General features: G+C 34.0%; 1 protein-coding gene across 1 annotated transcript in view; it reads right to left on the bottom strand.

Moving 5' to 3' along the window:
• The window catches only part of LOC100644117 (leishmanolysin-like peptidase), a 206,828-nt gene that overhangs the window by 13,109 nt on the left and 172,682 nt on the right, over positions 1-21,037 (bottom strand). The window contains exons 4-5 of the mRNA XM_003393226.4: positions 14,052-14,082; positions 6,568-6,650 (exon numbers count right to left, since the gene is read on the bottom strand). Of these exons, the coding sequence (XP_003393274.1) occupies positions 6,568-6,650; positions 14,052-14,082 (114 nt within the window). The remainder of the gene's footprint in view (positions 1-6,567; positions 6,651-14,051; positions 14,083-21,037) is intronic.

The raw sequence follows: 21,037 nt of genomic DNA, 5'->3' as shown, positions 1-21,037 counted from the left end.
CGAAACGACTGGTAACTTTTTGTATTTAAGTACAAGAATATTTTACAATTATGATTTTTAGATTATTTAGATTATTATATTTCGATTATATACACTCCTCGTCAAAAAGATAACCCAGGTGTGTTATCTTGAATTTCTCAATGACGCGTGCAAAGTTTTTCGTCTGTAACGTATAATAACAAAACATTATGAGCTCAGAATATGCTCGTCGTTGAAAATAATTAAAAATATTGTAAGGTTTAGTGTGTAACCGAAAAAAATTATATTATTTTATGAACGAAATGATAACACATGCGCAATAAGAAAATGATAATCAACATAAATTGTAACTAACAATAATTACTTATCAAATATATGTCGGGTTTTCGTTAGGATTTCGGGCCGTGGTAATTCTTCATTAGAATTAGCCATCGTGATGCTCAACAAAGATTGTATTTACACATATAAATATATCTTTACAAAGTTTAACGAATAATTAGTTTAACGATTAATTAGTTTAATGAACAATAAGTTTAACGGATGTTTTTGACAATGTTCTTGGGTTCATTAACGAATCCACGGTCAACGGGAAAACTCTTTGAACATTAGAATATGTTTTGTAGCACGCAGACACGTTTACTCAGATGCTGGGTTACTTTCAGACTGACTGCCAAGACGATAACAGTAAACTCTCCAAGGTGATTGCAAAATAAAAGACAGATACGGTCACATTTGTCAATTACATATTGATCGGGAATATCAACAAAATCCCAAGCGCCGTTACTAGGCAGTCCCGCGTCAAACCAACATTGGGTTGGTTGACCGGGGCTTGATTGTTAATACAGCGTGTCCGTCAACATCAGCACTTCCTCTGTTAGGCATATCGTTCATCCCGTGACTGTGGCTACGTTCGACGACCAGTTATGTCACCTCGAGCCCAGGTATTGGGGATCTTCCTAAAGAAAGGCCCGATGTCCCTACATCTCCGACATATATATACTTGTTTAATAATGGGTACATCCTCCTCTATTTTCTATTACTTCTATTGTACGATTTGATATCGATTTATATAGTTTCTGGTTATAATTTTGACTTGACGTATCCCATTTGCGTACAATTGCATTTTTTAATTCTTGTACGTGTTGATACTGCTTTCCATTTGCGTATACACCGTGAATAAGTTCTTCCCAGCAATCTTCAATAATACCAAGTTCCGGAGAGCGTGCAGACCACGGAAAAATAGATATATTATTTTCATTAAAATATGATTCGATCAATCTTTATGTGTGCACAGGTGCATTATCTTGTTGAAAGATTTAATCAAATCCAGAAATGCGTTCTGCATGACTATTTATTTGTTCTTTGATTAAATTTATGTTTCGGACACTATTCATTCTCCCAACGATGAACTTGATACTTGTCTTGCCGAAATAACCGATGCCGGTCTAATTCATCATGCTGCCTCCTCCCATTTGTAATCAAATTGCTGAAATTGTCTCTTTTCTTATGTTATGAAAATAGTATTGGAACCCACCAGCACCATCCAAGTTGAATCCTTTTTCCTCTGAAAATAGTACCTTTTTCCATTTCTTTTTCCAGTGCATTCTTTCTTTTGTGAAGCGTAAACGTTCTACTTTGTGTTTCGTTGTTAACGAAGGTTTCTTTTTCAATTTTAGCCTCTTAATATCTTTGCAGGATAGTAGAACTCGATGAACACTTGAACCACTGGCACTAACACTAGATTTTTCCACTATTTGCTTCGTTGTTAACTGCGAGTTGAAAGCTACACGCAAAATTGCTCGCTTATCACGATCGGATAACGATGACAGCCGACCAGTACTTTTCTTTTTGCCATAATCTTCAACATTTTTTAAGAAATTGTGTATTACTTTGCTACTTCTTATTTGTTACTGATAACTGTTGCTGTTTTAGTTCAAAAGTTCGCTTTTTTTCAAACTCGTTTAATTTTTTTCCGGGTCTCACATACTTACAAATTTATATAATATTGTACTGGAATCTTTACTCGTTGATAGATCATGAACTACTGAGCAATTTCTAAACATATTAACAGAGTGTGTTATCATTTCGACCTTAGTATGGATCAGTTTTTCTTTGTTACATACTAAACCTCATAATATTTTTAATTATTTTCATATATTCTGAGCTCATAATGTTTTGATATCGTACGTTACAGACGAAAAACTTTACACGCGTCATTGAGAAATTAAAGATAACACACCTGGGTTATCTTTTTGACGAGGAGTGTATATATTAAAACGAAACAAAATTCACGTTACATTTATCTTCTATGAAACTCTGTGAAAGCAGACACTTTGGAATATTCGAAGATACTTTTTCCATAATACGAGAAGAGTCACCAGTAGATTTTTTGAAAGAATTCTCGCTTCATTTGGTGAACTTAAAGGAGTCCGAAGCAGTTTGAAAGCATTACTCAAGCATACTTACTCAAACCAGGTAATGCCGAGAGTGCGGATTTGTTGCAGTGACACACTTTCTGCATTACCGTAAGCTCGTCTCATACCAAATCTATTTCTTCGACTAATCTAAAAAGCGTATATAACATCTCCATCGATTGATAAGTTGAAACTAGATTTATTTATCATGTACGAAATTTATTTCCGACATTTTGCTCGTTTGCGTTCTTTATACGAATATCGAACTCACCAAATTGCCCGAAAATTCCTATCATGTTCAAAAGCTTGATACAAAATTAATCTGGATTTCTAGGCTTGTTTCGAAGAATGTTTTATTCAAAACACAACTTTGGGGATTCGAAGTTAGCTGATCAAAGATGCTGCGTGTGTTGTTGCTTACACACTGTAATAATATTATGGGGTTTCGGAGTTTCCTCCATGTCAAAGTTCCTTATACATGTTGAAACTAGAAAAACGACAGAAAAATGACTGTTCCACTAATCGACCGCAAATAATTTCCACTATTACATTAGGTTGTCTGGAAAGTATTTTTCTTTTACAGACACGTCTTTTACAACAACGCATCTTTATACAAACACCAAACCTAATCTGTCGAATGTTGTAATCTTTAGTTTGATAGAACAGACTGGATCATACGTAATTCGATAAAATAATATAAAACGGAAAATATTGTGCGTCAATTATTTCCTTATAAAATGAAAGAAACTTTTCGGACGACCTAATACTTATAGATGGATTTTCCGAAATAGTAAAGTATCCAAAATATAGTGAGCAAAGTGTCGATAAAAAGATAAATCTGAATAAAAATCTGTTTGTAAATGATCATGTCGTGAATGATAAATGTTTGAAATTCGCTATAAGTTCTTTTGATCACACACTGTAATATTCGCACATATCAATGATCAACGTTCTGACCAACTAAATTCTTCGAACAAGGTGTTATCGAAGCGAGTTAACGTTGAAAATGTATAGCAGAATATTAATTTCCACCGAAGCTTAGAGGATATTAGCTTACCAGACGCGTCAAAGTGAATTTCTTCCGCGTTCGACAAGAATAACAGATTCATGGTCGAGAGCAGAGGGTAAAAATGTTGTAGGAAGAAGTTGTTTCGATAGTGAATATCGTGCAGGTACTCATGGGAGTCTTTTCAGCGAAGTATTATAGCCAGGGGATATTTATGAATCGAAGGAAGAAGATCTGAGAAAATCCTGCGAGAGACGCTACCCTATCCCGTTCAACTATTCCATCCAGTTTTCGTAATCCCTATTGGATCTGGCCGAGACGATAAAAGAAAACCGTATGGCAGAAACGAAACCACGCCATAAACCGACCAGTTCATTTTCTTACTTTTTCGAATGTCTTTGCTGATGTCATTCGAAAGTCATAGCTACTTTCGTCAGCTATTAATGTTACCCCGTACTTCTTCTTTTATATTTTGGAGAAATTTGAGAAATTTGAAAAGTTGACAAATTTCAATTGGCGCGAAATCGACGGGGCTTTTTCGCGAAAAGCTGATTCGACGGGCGAAAAAAAAGAATCTCATAGGTTTGTAAAAGCTACGAAAAATAGAAAAGTGCATCAAAAGAGAAAGGTAGCGCGAGAATGGCGGCCAAGAGATAGAGAATAAACGAGGGAAACGATCCGATTAAAAGTTTGAACAGGTACTGGTGGCGGTAAAGTGGCGCTTGCGTGCATTTTCTCCTAATGGATTTTAGAGTACCTAAACGAACGAATGAACCGTAACTTCGTGAATTTTTACTACAATCGACCAATTTTAATCATTAGCGATACATAGGTATACAATTCTTATTTTAGTGTATACGTATTTATAGCTCTGATGTCGGGTCAATGTTAGGTAAATTATTCGTTTCTCATTGCACAGCGACTTTCCTTATAGGTCGACCACTTAGGGGTAGGTTACATTATGGCGCCGATCATAATTTATTAGAACTTATGTCATGATAATAATAATGTTAATAACGCATTAACATGTTAAATTTTATTTTATGAAATTTAATTTTTCCTTTGTTTTTGAGTATATATAATTTATATTATTTAAGAAATTATTTCACAAAAGAGAAGGAATTATTTAAATATAGGTATTATTCCATTGACCAGCATCCATTCATAAGTTATTAAAATTAAATTGATTAAAATAAATTTATATAATCTATGTTTTACTTTGTTTATGCATTTAACGGACACATCTGATCTCATTTACAATATTGATGAAGATTAATAATAGAAGCCAACTTAGGTGTCAGTAACTAATGTTACACTGCTCGTTGCGAAGCTTCAGATCAATATTGTACACCACATGTCCGTCTTCCTTCGAAGACAAATGACGTTCCTTGATAACAGCGCATATACCGCAACTGACAGTAATTAATGCCAAATACTGACATATCATTTCTTTGGACGCTAGTAGTGGCGTGGCTTTAGTCTATTCGGTATTAAATGCCGAAGTTTAAATAATTTAAAATCTTGAATCCTTGTTCTTCTAAAGAACATAATAGACAAAATTACGTACTCTTGTTTGGCAAAAGAGTCGTAGAATAATTGTATAAATTATTATACGTGCACCATAAACGATTGAATCCTTATTTCTCTAAAGAATAATATCCTCATTTTAAAATAAAAAATTCCCATTTTATGAGACAACTTTTCTTTGATAAACATTCATACGTATATTTCTTACGCTTTGATGCCATCTGAAGATACAAATTTGATAAAAAAAGGTAAAGAAACAGAGAACACAAGTTCTTCGTTACGAATTCAATTTTCATTCATTGCGTCTTCCTACAGATCTTAGATTGGAACTGTCTATGCCTTTTCATCTGCGTATCGACGGGGCAAATTCCCAATATTAAAAAAGCGAGCAGAGTTTGCGAAAATAAGAAACGCTTTCTTCCTGTCTAGTGTGTGTTCCGCGCGTGCTTGTTGAATAATGTAACGAATTCTTTTCCGCACCGTGGAAACCCATCCTTGCCACCCCGCCTATTCACCTGGTTCGCTTCTTAGATCCACGTCTTTTCGCGTCCGGTCGAAGCCCAACCGAAACGTCAAAAGTCATTGGATATCCCGGAGGTCTCGTGCAAAATTGATTTGTCGCATGGATTTCGTTATCTGCGACTTGCTAGCACCTTGGATTTCGTGGAAGTTTGAGAGAAATGCATAAGTGAGGCTATGCTTAGCTTCCTGCGCTGTCGCATTCCCAAAGAACAGGGAGGGAAGAAGAAAGAGGGAAAGAAACGTATAAAATGAATATTTTGCAGTTGGAAATACAATATATCGAGGTTGTTACACGAGCTCTGTTATTTCTTCATTATCGATTCTCGATAAAGTATCGTTTGTCGTCTGTCAAAACGTCATCTGTCTATCATTTTATAGAATTGTCTGTATTAATACCGTATTTCCTTCGATTGAAAACATAAAATTATTGCGACAACTTTGCCGTTACGTTAGTAACATCGTAATGATTGACTGATCTTCGCTTTTCAAGACTAAGCTTTAAAAAAAAAAAAAAAAGGGAGAAAAAACCATGCTTCAGGATTATTACGAGTGTTCGAGAAGTGCGTATTAAACGGCTGTGATAAATACACGAAACGTTTACGCTAATAATGCAAGCACGTCCGCGATTAGGGCAATAAATCAGGTAACCCGTTACGCAAATACGTATAATGCATATTCACAGTTTTACCTTAGCATTTTGGTTGCTATGCAAATAAACGTGCTACTGACAGTTGTGTATGGATATGCGTACAGAATGATTTATGCAAGTTCTTGAACTGATTACGTTATTTGGAATACTAATGATCGTGTTAAAAACGGTAGTAATTCCATTGCCATTGGATTAACGATGTATTTGCAACATGTACGATACAAAAGATCGCGAATCCATTAGCAGTGAGTATCGATTCGTTACCTTCTAAATCATAGTAATTGGAGTAGACTGCTTCTAGAATTATCGATTTTATTTAATTTGATTAATTATCCAAAATTATTCACCTACATTTATATTTCAATCGGAATAAATATACATTTTTTCATTTTATATGACAATCGACAGTTTATACAATGTATAACGTTAGACAAACGTACATGCATTAGTCGAACGTGAAAATAAAATACCTGCTCAATCGAATAGTGCTCTTTGTTTCACGGACCATGAGTGCTCGTTCCCAAAAGTGTACGGCTTCAGGTAAAATAGTATTCTGAAATAAATGGAAAGACATAGTTTAGATATCACGTAATTTTTCCTTCCGCTGTACCAACTTCATAATTAGACTGCAGATTTCTGTGCATTTGTAGGAAATTTGAAAGTACAAAACTGTACAAAATACATATAACATAAAAAGAAAAAAGAAGGTACAAAACATTCAAACTACAGAACTTTTTACAATATTTGGTAGGTAAAAGAATTTTCTACCGAGACTCCACTTCCCCAGTTATATCTCCGAAAATATGAATTTGCATAAAAATCTACAGTCTGTTCGTAATACTTATATTTCTAAAATCGTGTTAAATCAAATGCATTTATAACATCGGTATTTAACATATGTTATTTCTTACAAAATCTTGAAAGAGTTGTTCCTGAAAGAGCTTTGTGTCGATTATTCAAGACAAAAAGAAGTTCCAAAAATTACTTTATAAACAAAGCTGTCTATTTCTGTGTTACCATGTTGTAGGTCCACCCTGGGTACCTGCTTTTGTATGCTTAATAGCAACATACGTGTCGTAAACACGGAACACGGTGCACAGGCAGTTAGCGAACACGAGAGTGCCTCTCTTCAGGTCTGACTCTGCCATTGACCTATACCCCTAGCTCGTTAGCCTTCGAGTCTCTTTGGCGGACAGCTTGCTCGTGGGTCCAAAAGGACTATGTTTAAAGGGTCGAAACAGTTACTAATTTGTTGCTCAGATTTTAAATACGGGCTAGAGTTAGTGTTTTAGGACACGGAAGGCTGAACTTTCAAAATAAACATTGATGAGTTGTTATACAATTGATGTAACTTCTATAAATATTTATGAAAAATATTTTAAAAAATGAAACGCTATATTCTAACTAATAATAAGGAGGTTGGTATATAAGTTTATCTTTACTATAAAATTTAATTATCGTTTAATTTTCGCGCCAAATGCTGGTCCTTCAGCAAATCCAATGTAAGTCAATTATGTTCAAATTTTCCTATAGCAGCTTCGGTAATCGTTATTCTTAATCTCTTTAAGTACTTGGCTTTTTCGCAGAGAGTAAAACGAAGAAGGATGGAAACAACAGAGCGCTTCTATTTATTGTAAATAACAAAGTAGACAATAACGAAGGAAGCAGATGGCAAAAATGAGATGGACGCCGATCGAACTGCACTGGAAGAGTGCGACGTGTGCCAGCAATTTAGACATACTGCGATCGTTTGAAGAAGGTAACAGTGGCGGTTAATGACGCAGATTCTGGACAAATAACAGAAACGATAGCAGCTACGAACCTTTAAGTAGGTTAAAACCTCTTGCAACCTGTTTTTCTATGTTACAACCAATTTTCTTCGAAGAGGCATCTTTATTGAAAAAATATTTCATAGTGCTGCAGTCACGATTGAAACGATCTGCTACGATACTGTCATAAAAATACGTAATGTTATTTTAAAAAAATAATTTTGAGAACATGACATTGAGACAAACTTTTGCTTATCACAATTTTTCTTCTCTTATTTATATACGTATTAAATTAGATGAAATAATTGGTAGTTAACTTAAACTCTATTAGCGATATTAATAAGAATAAAATAATAATGCTTCTATTATTTTACTGCAATAATATCTGCATGAAATACTGTCATTAGGAGAAGATCTCGTTCATATCAGTTTCCCCAATGGTATGCGTACTTCTTATGAGGTGATATATTCATCCAAATGATAGTACGCAAAGAGACACGATATAACAATAAGAAGAACAGGATATATTACTCGATTTGTAGCGACAAAGCTTAGATACTGCCCGTCCAATAAATCTACAGACACTTGATAAGACAATTATATGAGGAATATGAATATGGGTGTGCAGAAATTAATGATGAATTAATAAAGAAATGTAAATTAACATTTAAACTAAGACTTTCGAGCGGGACTGTATCTTATAAAAAATCACCAAGTATTCAAATACATTGAAACGTTAATTTATATTATCGTTTCAGACATCTTACGATATTTTGAATAGATAATTATACTATAACGTATACGTTACACTTAAAAGGCAATGAATGCTAGCAATCGATAAAATGAATACGTTGTATAAATCTGTGTGATCCGTAAGGCAACATTTCCTTTTGTTTTGGCGAAGCGTGGGTGAGAATCCGAGAGGAAGAAACGGCTGATATTACTTCCGACTGCTTTAAACAAACGATCGTCGGATGGTTGTATTGAGCGTAGAAGTAGTAGAAGTCTGTTGGGAGCTACGCTCGAGCGAACGTGCGTCATTAATATCGGCCTAATGGCAAGCGCCTGATAATTAAAACCGGAGCCGAACAAATGGGGCCTCGAACACCATGGACGTGCAAACGTTTAATTTCATCGTCTTTAATTATTTTTCACCGATTGCATTCTAGACGGCGCTCCTCGTTAACAGCTTCACCGATCCAAGTTACGCTTTTCTCTCGTCCATCAAATAACAGCCAAGAGTTTATCGATGTAATAACGAATCATGGAGAAAGCTTATATTACGATTAAACTAAGTGACTTGTTATAAACGAAGCGTCCTTATAATGTAAGTTTCCGAATTTTTATTTCATTAAGTTTTACATTGGTCGATCTGTAATTAAAGTAACTACTAAACAAATGCCTCGTTTTTTAATATTTCAATCAAATGTGGGAAAGGAAATATTATTTTAGAAAGATTAAAAGCTTTTAATTAAATAGATACATTTTTCTTTCAACGTTGGATATTTTGGAAGTATGATAAATATCTAAATAAATGATAAATATCTTTGGTTTATACAAATTAGTTATGATACATATTTTTGCACATTTTCGAACGTAACGATTGACCAGAACAAAAATAATTTTTAATTCCAGTACAGAAAAGTACACGATTCAACAAATTTCGAATAAAGGTTTGCAAAAATTGTTGAATAAAAATTGAATCGCTGAATATATAATTGTTAAGAATTACCCGCACAAAGGCCAAATGAAATAGCCGATTGTATGGGAGGAAAGGAAAATAAAAAGGGAAAACAATTATTTGTCGGATATGAACGCTACCGTTCTTGTGAAATATGCAGAAACATAAATATTTTATAACATGTACGCAACGAACTGTCTATATTTTTAAAAAACATTTCAGATGTTCAAACTGGAGGCATATGGAAAATCAACAGAAAGCTATGAATATGCGCGGAAGGGAGACAGGGAACAAATACACGATGTGAAAAAATGCACATAGCAACGATGATGTGACCATTGTTACGGAAGCATTGTACGCTTGTTCTAAAAGTTATTTCTCAACTCGTGCTGGTTCATTCGTATTTCTGCATTTTGCAGCCGTACTAATGTATAAAAATGCTATACTGAAAGTAAGTACGTACACAAATATGCTTCTAATTCTTATATCGTGTTCAATGTGTGAGAAAGTATTATCGTAATAATATCAAAACCAATCAACGGAATAGCTGTCTTAAGTTCAAGCAAATTAATCGTTTCCTCGGCAAGTAAGCGATGCAGCGAATCCAATTTTTCTTACGTGCTGGCATGAATCTCGGCGCGCATTGTCCATTACGTCGACCCTTTATCCTCGTTAGTTTCGTTTCGCTCTGTCTCTTTTCTTTCGACGTCGCTCGCCCCTTCGGTCAAGATACAACTTTCGTCCCTGTGCGTTTGCCTTCTATAGACGTATGTGCCATGTACCTCTTTATCACTACACAGGAAAGGCGGTATTCCCCTTTATCACAATATTGCGTAACTCTTGCGGCCTTATCAGCATCCTAGAAGTACGTTCTTGTTCCGTTTTCCGCTGGTGCGAGGAATTTTCCCTATATCACATATCAAGCTAGTACCTTTTATCAACGTGTGTACTATAGTACGGCATTATTGCTATTCTACTCGCGTCTTTCATAAGTCACAAAACACTTGTTAATTTTAAACAGAAGTTTTAATAAAATGGGAATGTAATACATTCATCTACGCTTGTCCTACATATATTAACAATTAGTGATTTATGAATGGTACTGTAGGTTCCATTTCTATTTACCGATACTTGAAATTTGCTTGAGATTTAATATATAAAATGCTTCAATTTGTTCACTCGTTTTACATGTACTTCAGCAAATATTAACGTATCGTGCGTTTAATACTTATTGTTATACTGTGCATATTTGTACAAAATTCATATCTTTACTAATAGCGGAGAGGAGGTTGAATAAAAAAAGTGTCTCATCTCTTCCAGATCTGTATTTTATATCGTAGCTTTCCATAAAAATGAAAAGCTAAAATATTCATGAATACGTTAAATGATTAAACCAAGTATATAAATAATTCGCAACCTGCCATCTCAGAGACCAGCCATTAGTTGCGAAATCGTTAACACTGAATAGTAATAAAACAAAACAATCAATCCCTTTCTTTTCTTATAAAAAAATTTATTGGAAGTTGCGATTGTGGAAAATAGACCAGGCAAGAAGAAAGGAATTAGTCTTGCTTTATCGAATCCCGTACAGTCAGTTAGATGTCAGTATTAAATGCAAATTCGAAGTCTTATTTAAATTTTAGATGCAATTAGATTCATTTACTCTCACGGGTGGCAATTATTCGACTTACAGAGCAAGGCAGAGCTAGAACCGGTATCGCGGTGAAAATTTTCTGAATAAATCAACCGCGGGTGGTGATGTACGAATCCTGGCCGACCTGGCGAACACTGTTTCTACTTTGAACGCCACCATTTACGGTTTCCCCCTCTTTGCTTCTGCTCCTACCCGTACCAACATCCGCCATCCCTTCCAACATTGCGATTTACGATCTCGATAACTAGCATTTTATTCATGGAACCAACTGACTTTTTTCTCTCCTCCTACCAGTGACTAAGTAGCGAACAATTCGGCAGAGAATAACCCGTGGCCGAAGATTTATCGAGCCGATCTATTATAGCAGAATCACGTAAAGGTGGTTCCATGGGATGATGTACTAAAATATTAGTAGTGCTTCATTTAAATACTCGTTTAACGGGTTTCCAAGCTTATGCAAATGCACTTCTATTTGTATACTTTCGTACGTTAGGTTGGTATATAGAACGTTGCTTTTTCTTTCAAATGGTTTTCTTTAATGGCACATATTAGGTCATCCCATAAGTTCGTGCCGACCTTTGTGTATACATTTCATATTTTAAAGAAAAACAAGAGAACTTTTATCGAGACGGAATAATGAAAAATGGGAAGAAGTTGTACAACGAGAGGTTGATTACATTTTTTCATGAAACTGAAAGATATGTAAACAATCTTAACATATATAACATATATAAAAGCGGCACGAACTTATGGGATGACCTAATAGTTTCTTCATAATGTGATCAAAAGAATTTCCAAATGATTCGATGCTATTTTCCAATGATCTAGTATCATTATTCTCATTTGTAAGAATTTATAAGAGATTAACTGTTTAAATTAAAAAGTTTTTGCGATGAAATCGTTATAGAGAACTTTTAAATAATTTGTGCAGTAAAAAATTATTCATGCGGAAACGAGGATTACAAATTTATGCTTTCAGCAGTTTCCACGATACTTTTCTCGATATGAGGAAATTTATGAGTATTCTAATTATTTATGATGGCCAATAGCGATTTAGAAAATAAACGTTAATAAATGCATGATGATATTTAAGATATGGAAATTATAATGCGAAATAACGTGTTTATTTAATTCCTATGTCTGCTTGAATTTCTCTCAGAACGTACTATTAAAAATTTAATTCGTGACGTTTCTTATTTTTACGAATTATGTGAAACGACAGTTAGTTAAAATTAATGGATAACTATATAATTCGCAGAAGAGGGGCTGTATAGCTTCATTTAACGTCTATAAATTATTGTGATAAATATTCACAAGTACACAAGTGCGTAAGTAGGTATTACGTTACATATATCAAAGCTTATTAAGCGGTTACAGATTCTAACTTAGTGTCAGTGGTTGAAGCATTCTGATACGACTGCGGTTTAATGAGGGGGCAGACCTCAAAGGAAACGTAATTACTGCCGCGTGCTCATGCAGTTTGTACAGTCTCGCGAGTAAAGAAGACCGTGCAGTAAGTACATGCTTATGAAAATTGTCGCGACTAATATTTCGTAATAAATTCACTATTTTGTAAATATTCCTGCATCTAGAAACTAAATTAAAACAGAAACTAAATTAAAAACTTCTTACTTTACTTATATTATGCATCTTTGATAACGTTTCATGAGCACATTTTGAAAAATATATTATTAAAATTTGCAAAATGCGCTTTAAAGAAATACATCGCGATATTTTCCCTGATCGCATGCGTTGTTATTGTATAAAAAATATTATAGTTTAATGTAAAAGAAATATACTGTTGATAAGAGTGGCACATCTGAAATAATTAACCATTTTGAAACACCCGTAAAGGTTAATCTCAAAAGTGAACGATTTCCTAGAAGGAAAGTGTTGTTATTTCATCATAAATTAAATTTCGAAAGTGTTACTAATTATTTCTATTCTTTATTGAGATAAAATCAAAAGAGCGATGTCTATTAATAAAAACGATAAAATCGAAGATAAAAATAATGTACTTATAATTGCAATAATATATAAAAAGCAATAAAATGAAATAGTCTTGGCAATAAAGTTTCCAATACTTAATAAGATATTATGAACATAATTGAGAGTCGCCCACAAGAAATTGACGCGAATGTGAACCTGCATTAGAAGCTATCACAAACATAGCGAACAGTTCCAATATGCCCTTTTACCATGTTTGACGATCGATCGTAGTCGTTCACTGGAAGAGGTTTACCAGAGAACGGAGCAATCGGTTTTCAGGGGCTGCACCCTGGCTCGATTTGCGAGATTATCATACGACCGACTATTATGCGGAGTAAACGATGGGCCCGCGTGTTCGAAGCTTGCCTGGTGTTCTGATTGAAATGCGCCCGGTAATTTCCGGTTATTTGGCGCATACAGTTATGCCCGCGACGTGGTACACTAGACCGCCTAGATGCCGCGGCGGTAACGTTTGATACGACATAGAACGCGTCCATTTACCACGCTCCATTTCTACCCCATATGTGGCATATCAACATATATCAGGAAACAGAGAAAACCTGTCATAATTATATGTTGCCAATGGCTGGCGAAAATATTCGAACATTTATCACGTGACTTTTCTTGTGAATATATTACAATATATGCATTGTATGAAAGTTTTCGAAACTTCGTTAACATCGATGAAAAACGAATGAAAAAAACGACAATGGACGAATGAAAAAAATGACAAAAATCGGTCTCGGTGGATTAAAAACGCAGCAACATAAAATTAAACAAGATATCTTGCGATAAATTTTCTAACGCTTGATATATATTAATTTCATTAATTTTTACCGATATTAACGTTAAGTTACTTACGTTTATGAGGTCCAATTTCTCATCATCCAGCCTGCAACAGAAAGACAAGATTCCTATATTAAATATTTTATAAAATGAACAATAATAGTATCAATAGCAAATAATTACATGTATCAGCTGAATCAGAAATCAGAAATATATATCCAATATATATCATATATATATATATATCAAATATATATAAGAGCCAGAAATATATATTTATATATATAATATATAAATAAATATATGTAATAAATAATAATATAATATAAATATATAATATATAAATATAATAATAATATATAATATATAATAATATAAATATATAATATATATATGTAGTATCTAAAATAGGTCTAGAGTAAGGACAAGTAAGGATGCTTTATTTGTTAACAAGTTGATATAGTTTGTGTATTTAATAACGATGAATATAATGATAAAGCGTGACAGATTATTCAGTGATAAACAGTATCAACGTGTTGTTCGTTCGGTTTAGCGGCTTTATACACCCGATCTCTCGATGTGTGCTCTTAGAATCTTCAAAAAGGACTGCTTTGAGCTTAGATCATTCCTTGGTCCTCTCAGGGAGACGAGCCCCACTATGCTCGGATCACGCCACCGTTCGCGCCTATGATCACATATGCCACATTCTTTTGAAACAACAGACCGAAATCGACGTTTCTGGAAGTCGCTGCTTGGCGACAACTATGCGCTCGTCAATAACATTGTATATCCCTCGCCGGGCGATCCGCCTGCGTCATTGTAGGACCGCGAGCGACGGCCAGAAACGCGACTCATACTAAAACCTCACAGCGTAACAAAGCGTACACCTCCCTCTTTTTTGATACTACTTATATATATATACGCCATGAAAAATCAATTAGTCATATGCATTCACGTGAATTTTTTTCAAATTAGAATCGTATAGTGTATGATATGTTCACAAAACGAATGGCGTTGAAATCATTCTAGCACGGAACACAAAGAGCTTTTAGTTTTTGAACGCGGGAAAAGCATGCATAGTGGTGAAATGCGTTTACATCGAACGTTCAGTCAAGAATATTTGCAAATGGGTCATAAAAACGATTGCGTATATGTTCTGTCCTATGGTAAACTATTGTTCGCTGCTTTTTCGTCGCATGTGCACAGACGACAAAAGAGAAACCTTAAAACTGTGCAATAAGGTAATATACCTATGTATAAACACTATATAAACACTATCATTTATAACCATCAAGATCATCTGGTCGATTTGTCGTAGCAATATGTAAATCGTATCAAAATTAATTCATCCGATTTAAAATTAAGAAATAAGAATCAAATTATTATACAATTCGACAATTGCAAACGCCAATTTCATTCGTTTAGTTGAATACTGATTGCTGAAAGACAATTTCATCGCTCCATGATACGTGCACTAATTTAGATTATTTAAAGTAATGTAATTATAAGAACTTCATACAACATGCATATATAACCTAGCTATATTATTCTTATTAAATTTCTAAAACGTAATGCGATTATTATTCAACTGCACCTAAAATGCTTCTACAAGCACGTTGCATGTATAGCTTCACATACATAAGTAGTCCTTGACCTTTTTTACCAACCAACCAATTCGCTCTCGTACATTTTAAAATTCTACTTTCCCGTATATTAATTCTTTTAATTTTCCCTTTTTTCATTGTTATCTATTTGTTTCCATTTCCTCGGTGTTCTTTCCTTCTTGCATTTCCTTTGTACTTCAGAGTAAATCTCTTCTTCCTCTGTTTACGCATGTGTCTCTTTCTATTCCTTTATGCCTCTCATCATTCTCGGGATAACTCTTTCGAGCTCGTTGAACTTTTTGTTTCACGAGCGCTCTTCTCTTGAGCAAAAGTGGGCATATACCCACGCCATTCTCATTTCACCTAGCCAAGCAATTTGCAGTTTTACTCGGCGGTGATTAAGATGCTTAATCTGTACGGGTACCGTCTACCTTCATCGTACCACTTCTTGCTGTAGTTAACCCCCTATCGACGTACTCAAGGGTGCCGGCGTCTTGGTGAATTAAGTTTTGAAAGTTAAAAAGTGCACCAGTTTAAACACAGTTGCCTCGCTTTCTCCCGCACTTTCCGCTATTTATTTGCCAACTTTTTATTGATTTCGGATACATAGCTGCATATAAAGCCGGGCGAAAACGAATAGCGCGTTCCTCTTCCTTTATTTTCAATATGTGCCGTGACGATGCAGAAACGTTCTTAAATTTCCACGTTAGTTAAACGCTTTAACCCTTTCATTCTCGACATTGCATATAAGTAACGTTCCGCTCAGATTATTAATTAAAAAAATGATAATGGCTTGAAATTTTAGTGGATTGTGCTTCACTTACAAAACGTTGGAAACTGCGCTTATATTGTTAATAATTAGTTCCCTAATTAAATTCCCTCGATGTTTCAAACAGAAAGTTAACCGCTATCTATTAATCTTCTTTGTCAAAGGAAAAAAACAATTGAGGGAATAAAGATAAACATGATATATTAAGCAACGACTATGCCTACGATATGAAAAGATTTGATAATAAGAAAATCAACTGCTTCAAAAACCATTGGATGTTAGAAGGAATATTCGTGAAATACGGTTAAATAAGTGTCTAAAAATGTAGGAATATCAATTCGAATATTTAATGAAATATATTTTTTCATAGTAGCAGTAAAAGCAAGCATTTGCGATTTTAAGGAACACTAAGTAGGGTAGTATAATATATGACACGTCGTGGTTGGCTGTCTCACGCAATACGGTGGTTTGTCACGGATATTATAGATAGCGAAATTCTTTTTAAAATACTCGGGAAATAAATGAATATTTAAAGAATAATTATTTTCATGAAAGCAACGTAGGAATATGTTACAAGTTTGTGATTTCTTTGAAGTCAGCTTACTTTAATGTTCTAAAATTAAAACTTTCTTTCGTACATAAATTTTTGTACACTGTTTCCTTTTTTCCTTTCTGACATGTAACTTTCTTTTAAGTTAAATCGTTTCGAGCTGTAACATGTGCTAATTAACATTTTCAAATTTTTAATTCAGATTTAATATTCTTCATCGCTCTCGCAAAAGCTTAAAAGATTTCTGCATTTGCAGTTAAATCGATATACTGTTTTTTAAATTTCATATATGCGTCCGTCAATTTTTGCAACTTCTCTTTTGAAATTTGAAAGCTTTCCTATTACAGCTCCCGAACGAAATTTTTTGCAGCAAGTCATGTCTGAATAGTTTGATATATGCTGGAAGCATGTAACTGACAATGAATGAAATTAGAAATCGATTTTTTAAAGAATAGCATTTTTTTGCAAGAAATATCATTAATCACGTAACAGTAGAATATTTAGGGAAAGACAAGGCTTTATTAAAACACGTTATATTATTATTATATTATTTAAACTTAGAATTTATAAGAAACAAAAAATTCATTGAATAATAGAAAATATAATAGTTAGAACGCTTATATTGTAAAAGTACCGGTGGCAATAATAATTGGTTAAACTTTATTCCCTCTGGATAAGCAAACTTCGCTGTCACTTGTTTGTTATAGAAAGCGGAATTTAAGTTGTACACTGTGGAAATCCGATTAATGTCATTTCGGAGAAAATAAACTTTCTGATCGGAGGCGAACATCAAATCTCTGACTGCCCGATATAGTGTCAATACGAATTTTCTATTTGCAACATTTCGTCAATTTATTTTTAAACAGTGATCGTAAGATTTTAATTTATTGTATTTGTTCCAAATATAATAGAAATACACAGTGATATTATAATTGTGCTTCGTGTAAAACTGTACAACGCATTCTCTACATTAGTTAGACACCAGTTCGTAAAATAAGTAATTGTCTACTTATCGCTTGCTTTCTTCTACATATGGTTTTCCAAAAGATTGCTAATTGGAACGACTGTAAAAACTTCTCTCCTGAGTCAATAAAAAGATCCTTTTAATTTAATGTATGATACGGCGTTGTAGTGTAAAAGAAGAACAAGAGGAAAGAAGAAGTGGAAGGGAGAATGCATTTTGTCTGGCGGCTCATTAGTAAGGTTGTTCCACTTACAAGGGTCAACTTGAGCGCAACGCGCCAATTTTAACGAAATTTACACATGAAAAACATTGTAGAAAAATTACTGACATGTCTTTCTTTGAGGATGAGAAATATAACTTCCCCTATATATCAAAAACATTTTCCGAAAAAAATTGTTCAAACAAAGGTCGTGTGCTTTCTACTGATAAGTGTAACTACGCAAAGCAATATTTCTTGTTTCGCGAATAGTTAGTTTTATTTAATATCTTTTTCACGATCTTATTTCCAGGTCTGCGTAAATTTGTTAATATAAATTACAAACTAATATGGAAACTACGTATGGGAATAATAAGCGTATTTCAGCGAAGAAAATATTAAAGGAGAACTTTACTTATCATAGTTATGATGTTAAGACAATCGTACGTACTTATCGACAAAGTTCGATGTAAAATTCATTTTTTTCCCGAAACGAATGGCAAGAAAATAACGAGCAGACCGTTAACGTAAATTGATTGCGGGCCTGCAATAGCTGTGATCGATGGCGAGTGAAACGTTTCCTTTGTGGTAGCGTAATAGTAGTACTTCTTCAAAGACCTTTTTACCAAGCTATCTGGCATCGAGTCAGCAAAATCACGAATCTTATTGATACAGCGTCAAATTTATTGGATTTTTCAAATAATACTACCAATCAAATTCTTTTGTGCAAACAAAAAACGTGTAAACCGATAAATGTGATGGGACAGAAATATTGGATACGAGTAAGTAATAAAAAGAACAATGGAATAAGAGAGAAAGAAAGAAGCAAGAGTCTTCATATTATTCAAATATTATATTAAAACTTATTATAACATCAATCTACTATTAGTAAAATTAATTTGATATCTTTTTCAATAATGACAACGTATATGTATATATCTTAATTTGAATAATTACAGAAGCACTAATAACACAAAACAAAATATTAGAAATTTAAATGCAGAAGATGTAGAAGATGCATTTAATATGCAAGAATATTCCGAAGTATGCTGCTCGTTATAATATTAACACTGTCTACTTTTTTTATGAGATCAGTAGATTATGGATTTAAATTTCCAAATGACATAAAGATTAAATGCAATCTATAGACGTTTCAAAATTTCGTTTTACATTCTTTAACAGTACCGCTACTTGTAAAAGTATTACATCACATTAGCAGATAGTGTTTATACTATGGTTGGCTCTTTTACCCTATGGATCAAAGCTATTCTAATTTTCCACATAGCTGTATACCGCGTATCCCCCCTTAAAAAGGGATGCAAATGAAAGCGTACAGCATCTCCCTTTGGGAAACGGTACGAAGTGAACTAGGTTCACTAGGGAAAGAGAAAGTTACCAAGTAGTAACTATTGAAAAGGCCACGTGCAAGGAAAGTTGTTTTTAAAGAACACGATGGAGCTTGTGCAAGGTATCGTACCCTAGGGCGACGAACCCCATCGTAAAAACACTAGAGCGACAGTTCCGAAACAACAAGGAAGTAAAACTGTTCCAAGCGAAGGTTTCAAGCAGTATACTGCAGCCTTGTACAAGAATCCCGGTAATATATATTAAATATAATGTATTAAGTGTTTCAAAGTGCGTATAAACTAGTCAGAGTTTTGATAAATTTACACATGAAATTGGATGAAGAAACCCTTTTTACACGTCGAATTAACTTTTAATGTTGTGCGACCAGTATTTAGCATTAGAAGATGTCGAGATATTACGTAATATTTGTACAAAAGAAATTAAAGCGGATGGTAAAATCCTGTTCATAAATATTACGATATTTCTGGAAAATTATGCAAACTCGCAGATAATTAACATTGTTGCGTTTCTTTGTCAATTTCATTCGTTTGTATTATTCAAATATTTCTTAAATTTGTGTTGAAGATTTTCTTCTCATATGTTTCCTATTCTATAATATTACATAAATTAACAAATGAATTAAGTTTTTTTACAAGTACTATTATAAACACTCTATAAATAACAAAAAGCTAGGGAAAGAATGTGCAGAGCAAAAACGTTATAATTCAGAGCAACCGGACCTATTTTACCCTTTTTCACTATTTTTTTTAGCTGACAAAATTATATATACGGATAAGGACGTTTAAAACTGTACACGCAGTGGTAGCTTAGCCATGAGTTATGGTGTAGGTTGGTATGAGAGCCCTGGACGGTTGTTGGTGGTTAATTATATGGTGAGATTATCTTGGTCGGTGTCGCCGCAAACCAACCTCGATAATTTTCTGCGGAGTTCAAATTCAGGTGTAAAACGAGTAACTGCGAATAGATTTAAGACAATATACACAGATGGGTGATAAGAGCTATCAGTGAAAAGTTTGATAATATGACGTGCTAACTCTATATACATATATATCTATGGATCTCTTGTAAAGTTGCCCATCGTGTTCAATGTGCTCCGGCGAAATGGCCCTTTACACAAACGTTCACAAAGTTTAATTTGATTTTTGGCATTGAAATGTACCCTAAATATCTGCATAGCTGTATTAAGGGGAATTTCAGATTGTCCCGCAGTCGGCTGGAACGGCAATCATATCGTACCAATACATACTACCGACTGACTCGCGAAATAATACTATTATATCTACCTCTCGAAGTTCGATGCGTCCACATCACGGAACGATGACCGTGCAAATTCTAAATTGATATATGCGTACTTCGTTCTGATGGAGACATTCCATCTTATGGAAAATGTAGACAAGACATTAGACAATAAAATACACTGTGAAAATATACGAATGTACGATTTAAACTTAAGATTCTTTCAAATCATTTCGACAAATTTCTCCTTTCGACATGCAAGTTTTTAATGAGAACTTCACACGAATACAAAAATCCGATCGAGAGAGATTAATCCTTATATTTTAACTTAGTCGTTATATCCTCTATAAAATCATGGAAAATTGTGTATAAAA

Source organism: Bombus terrestris, chromosome 1, assembly GCF_910591885.1.
Source record: "Bombus terrestris chromosome 1, iyBomTerr1.2, whole genome shotgun sequence".
Classification (NCBI taxonomy): domain Eukaryota; kingdom Metazoa; phylum Arthropoda; class Insecta; order Hymenoptera; family Apidae; genus Bombus; species Bombus terrestris.
This window is presented reverse-complemented; position numbering and strand designations above follow the sequence as displayed.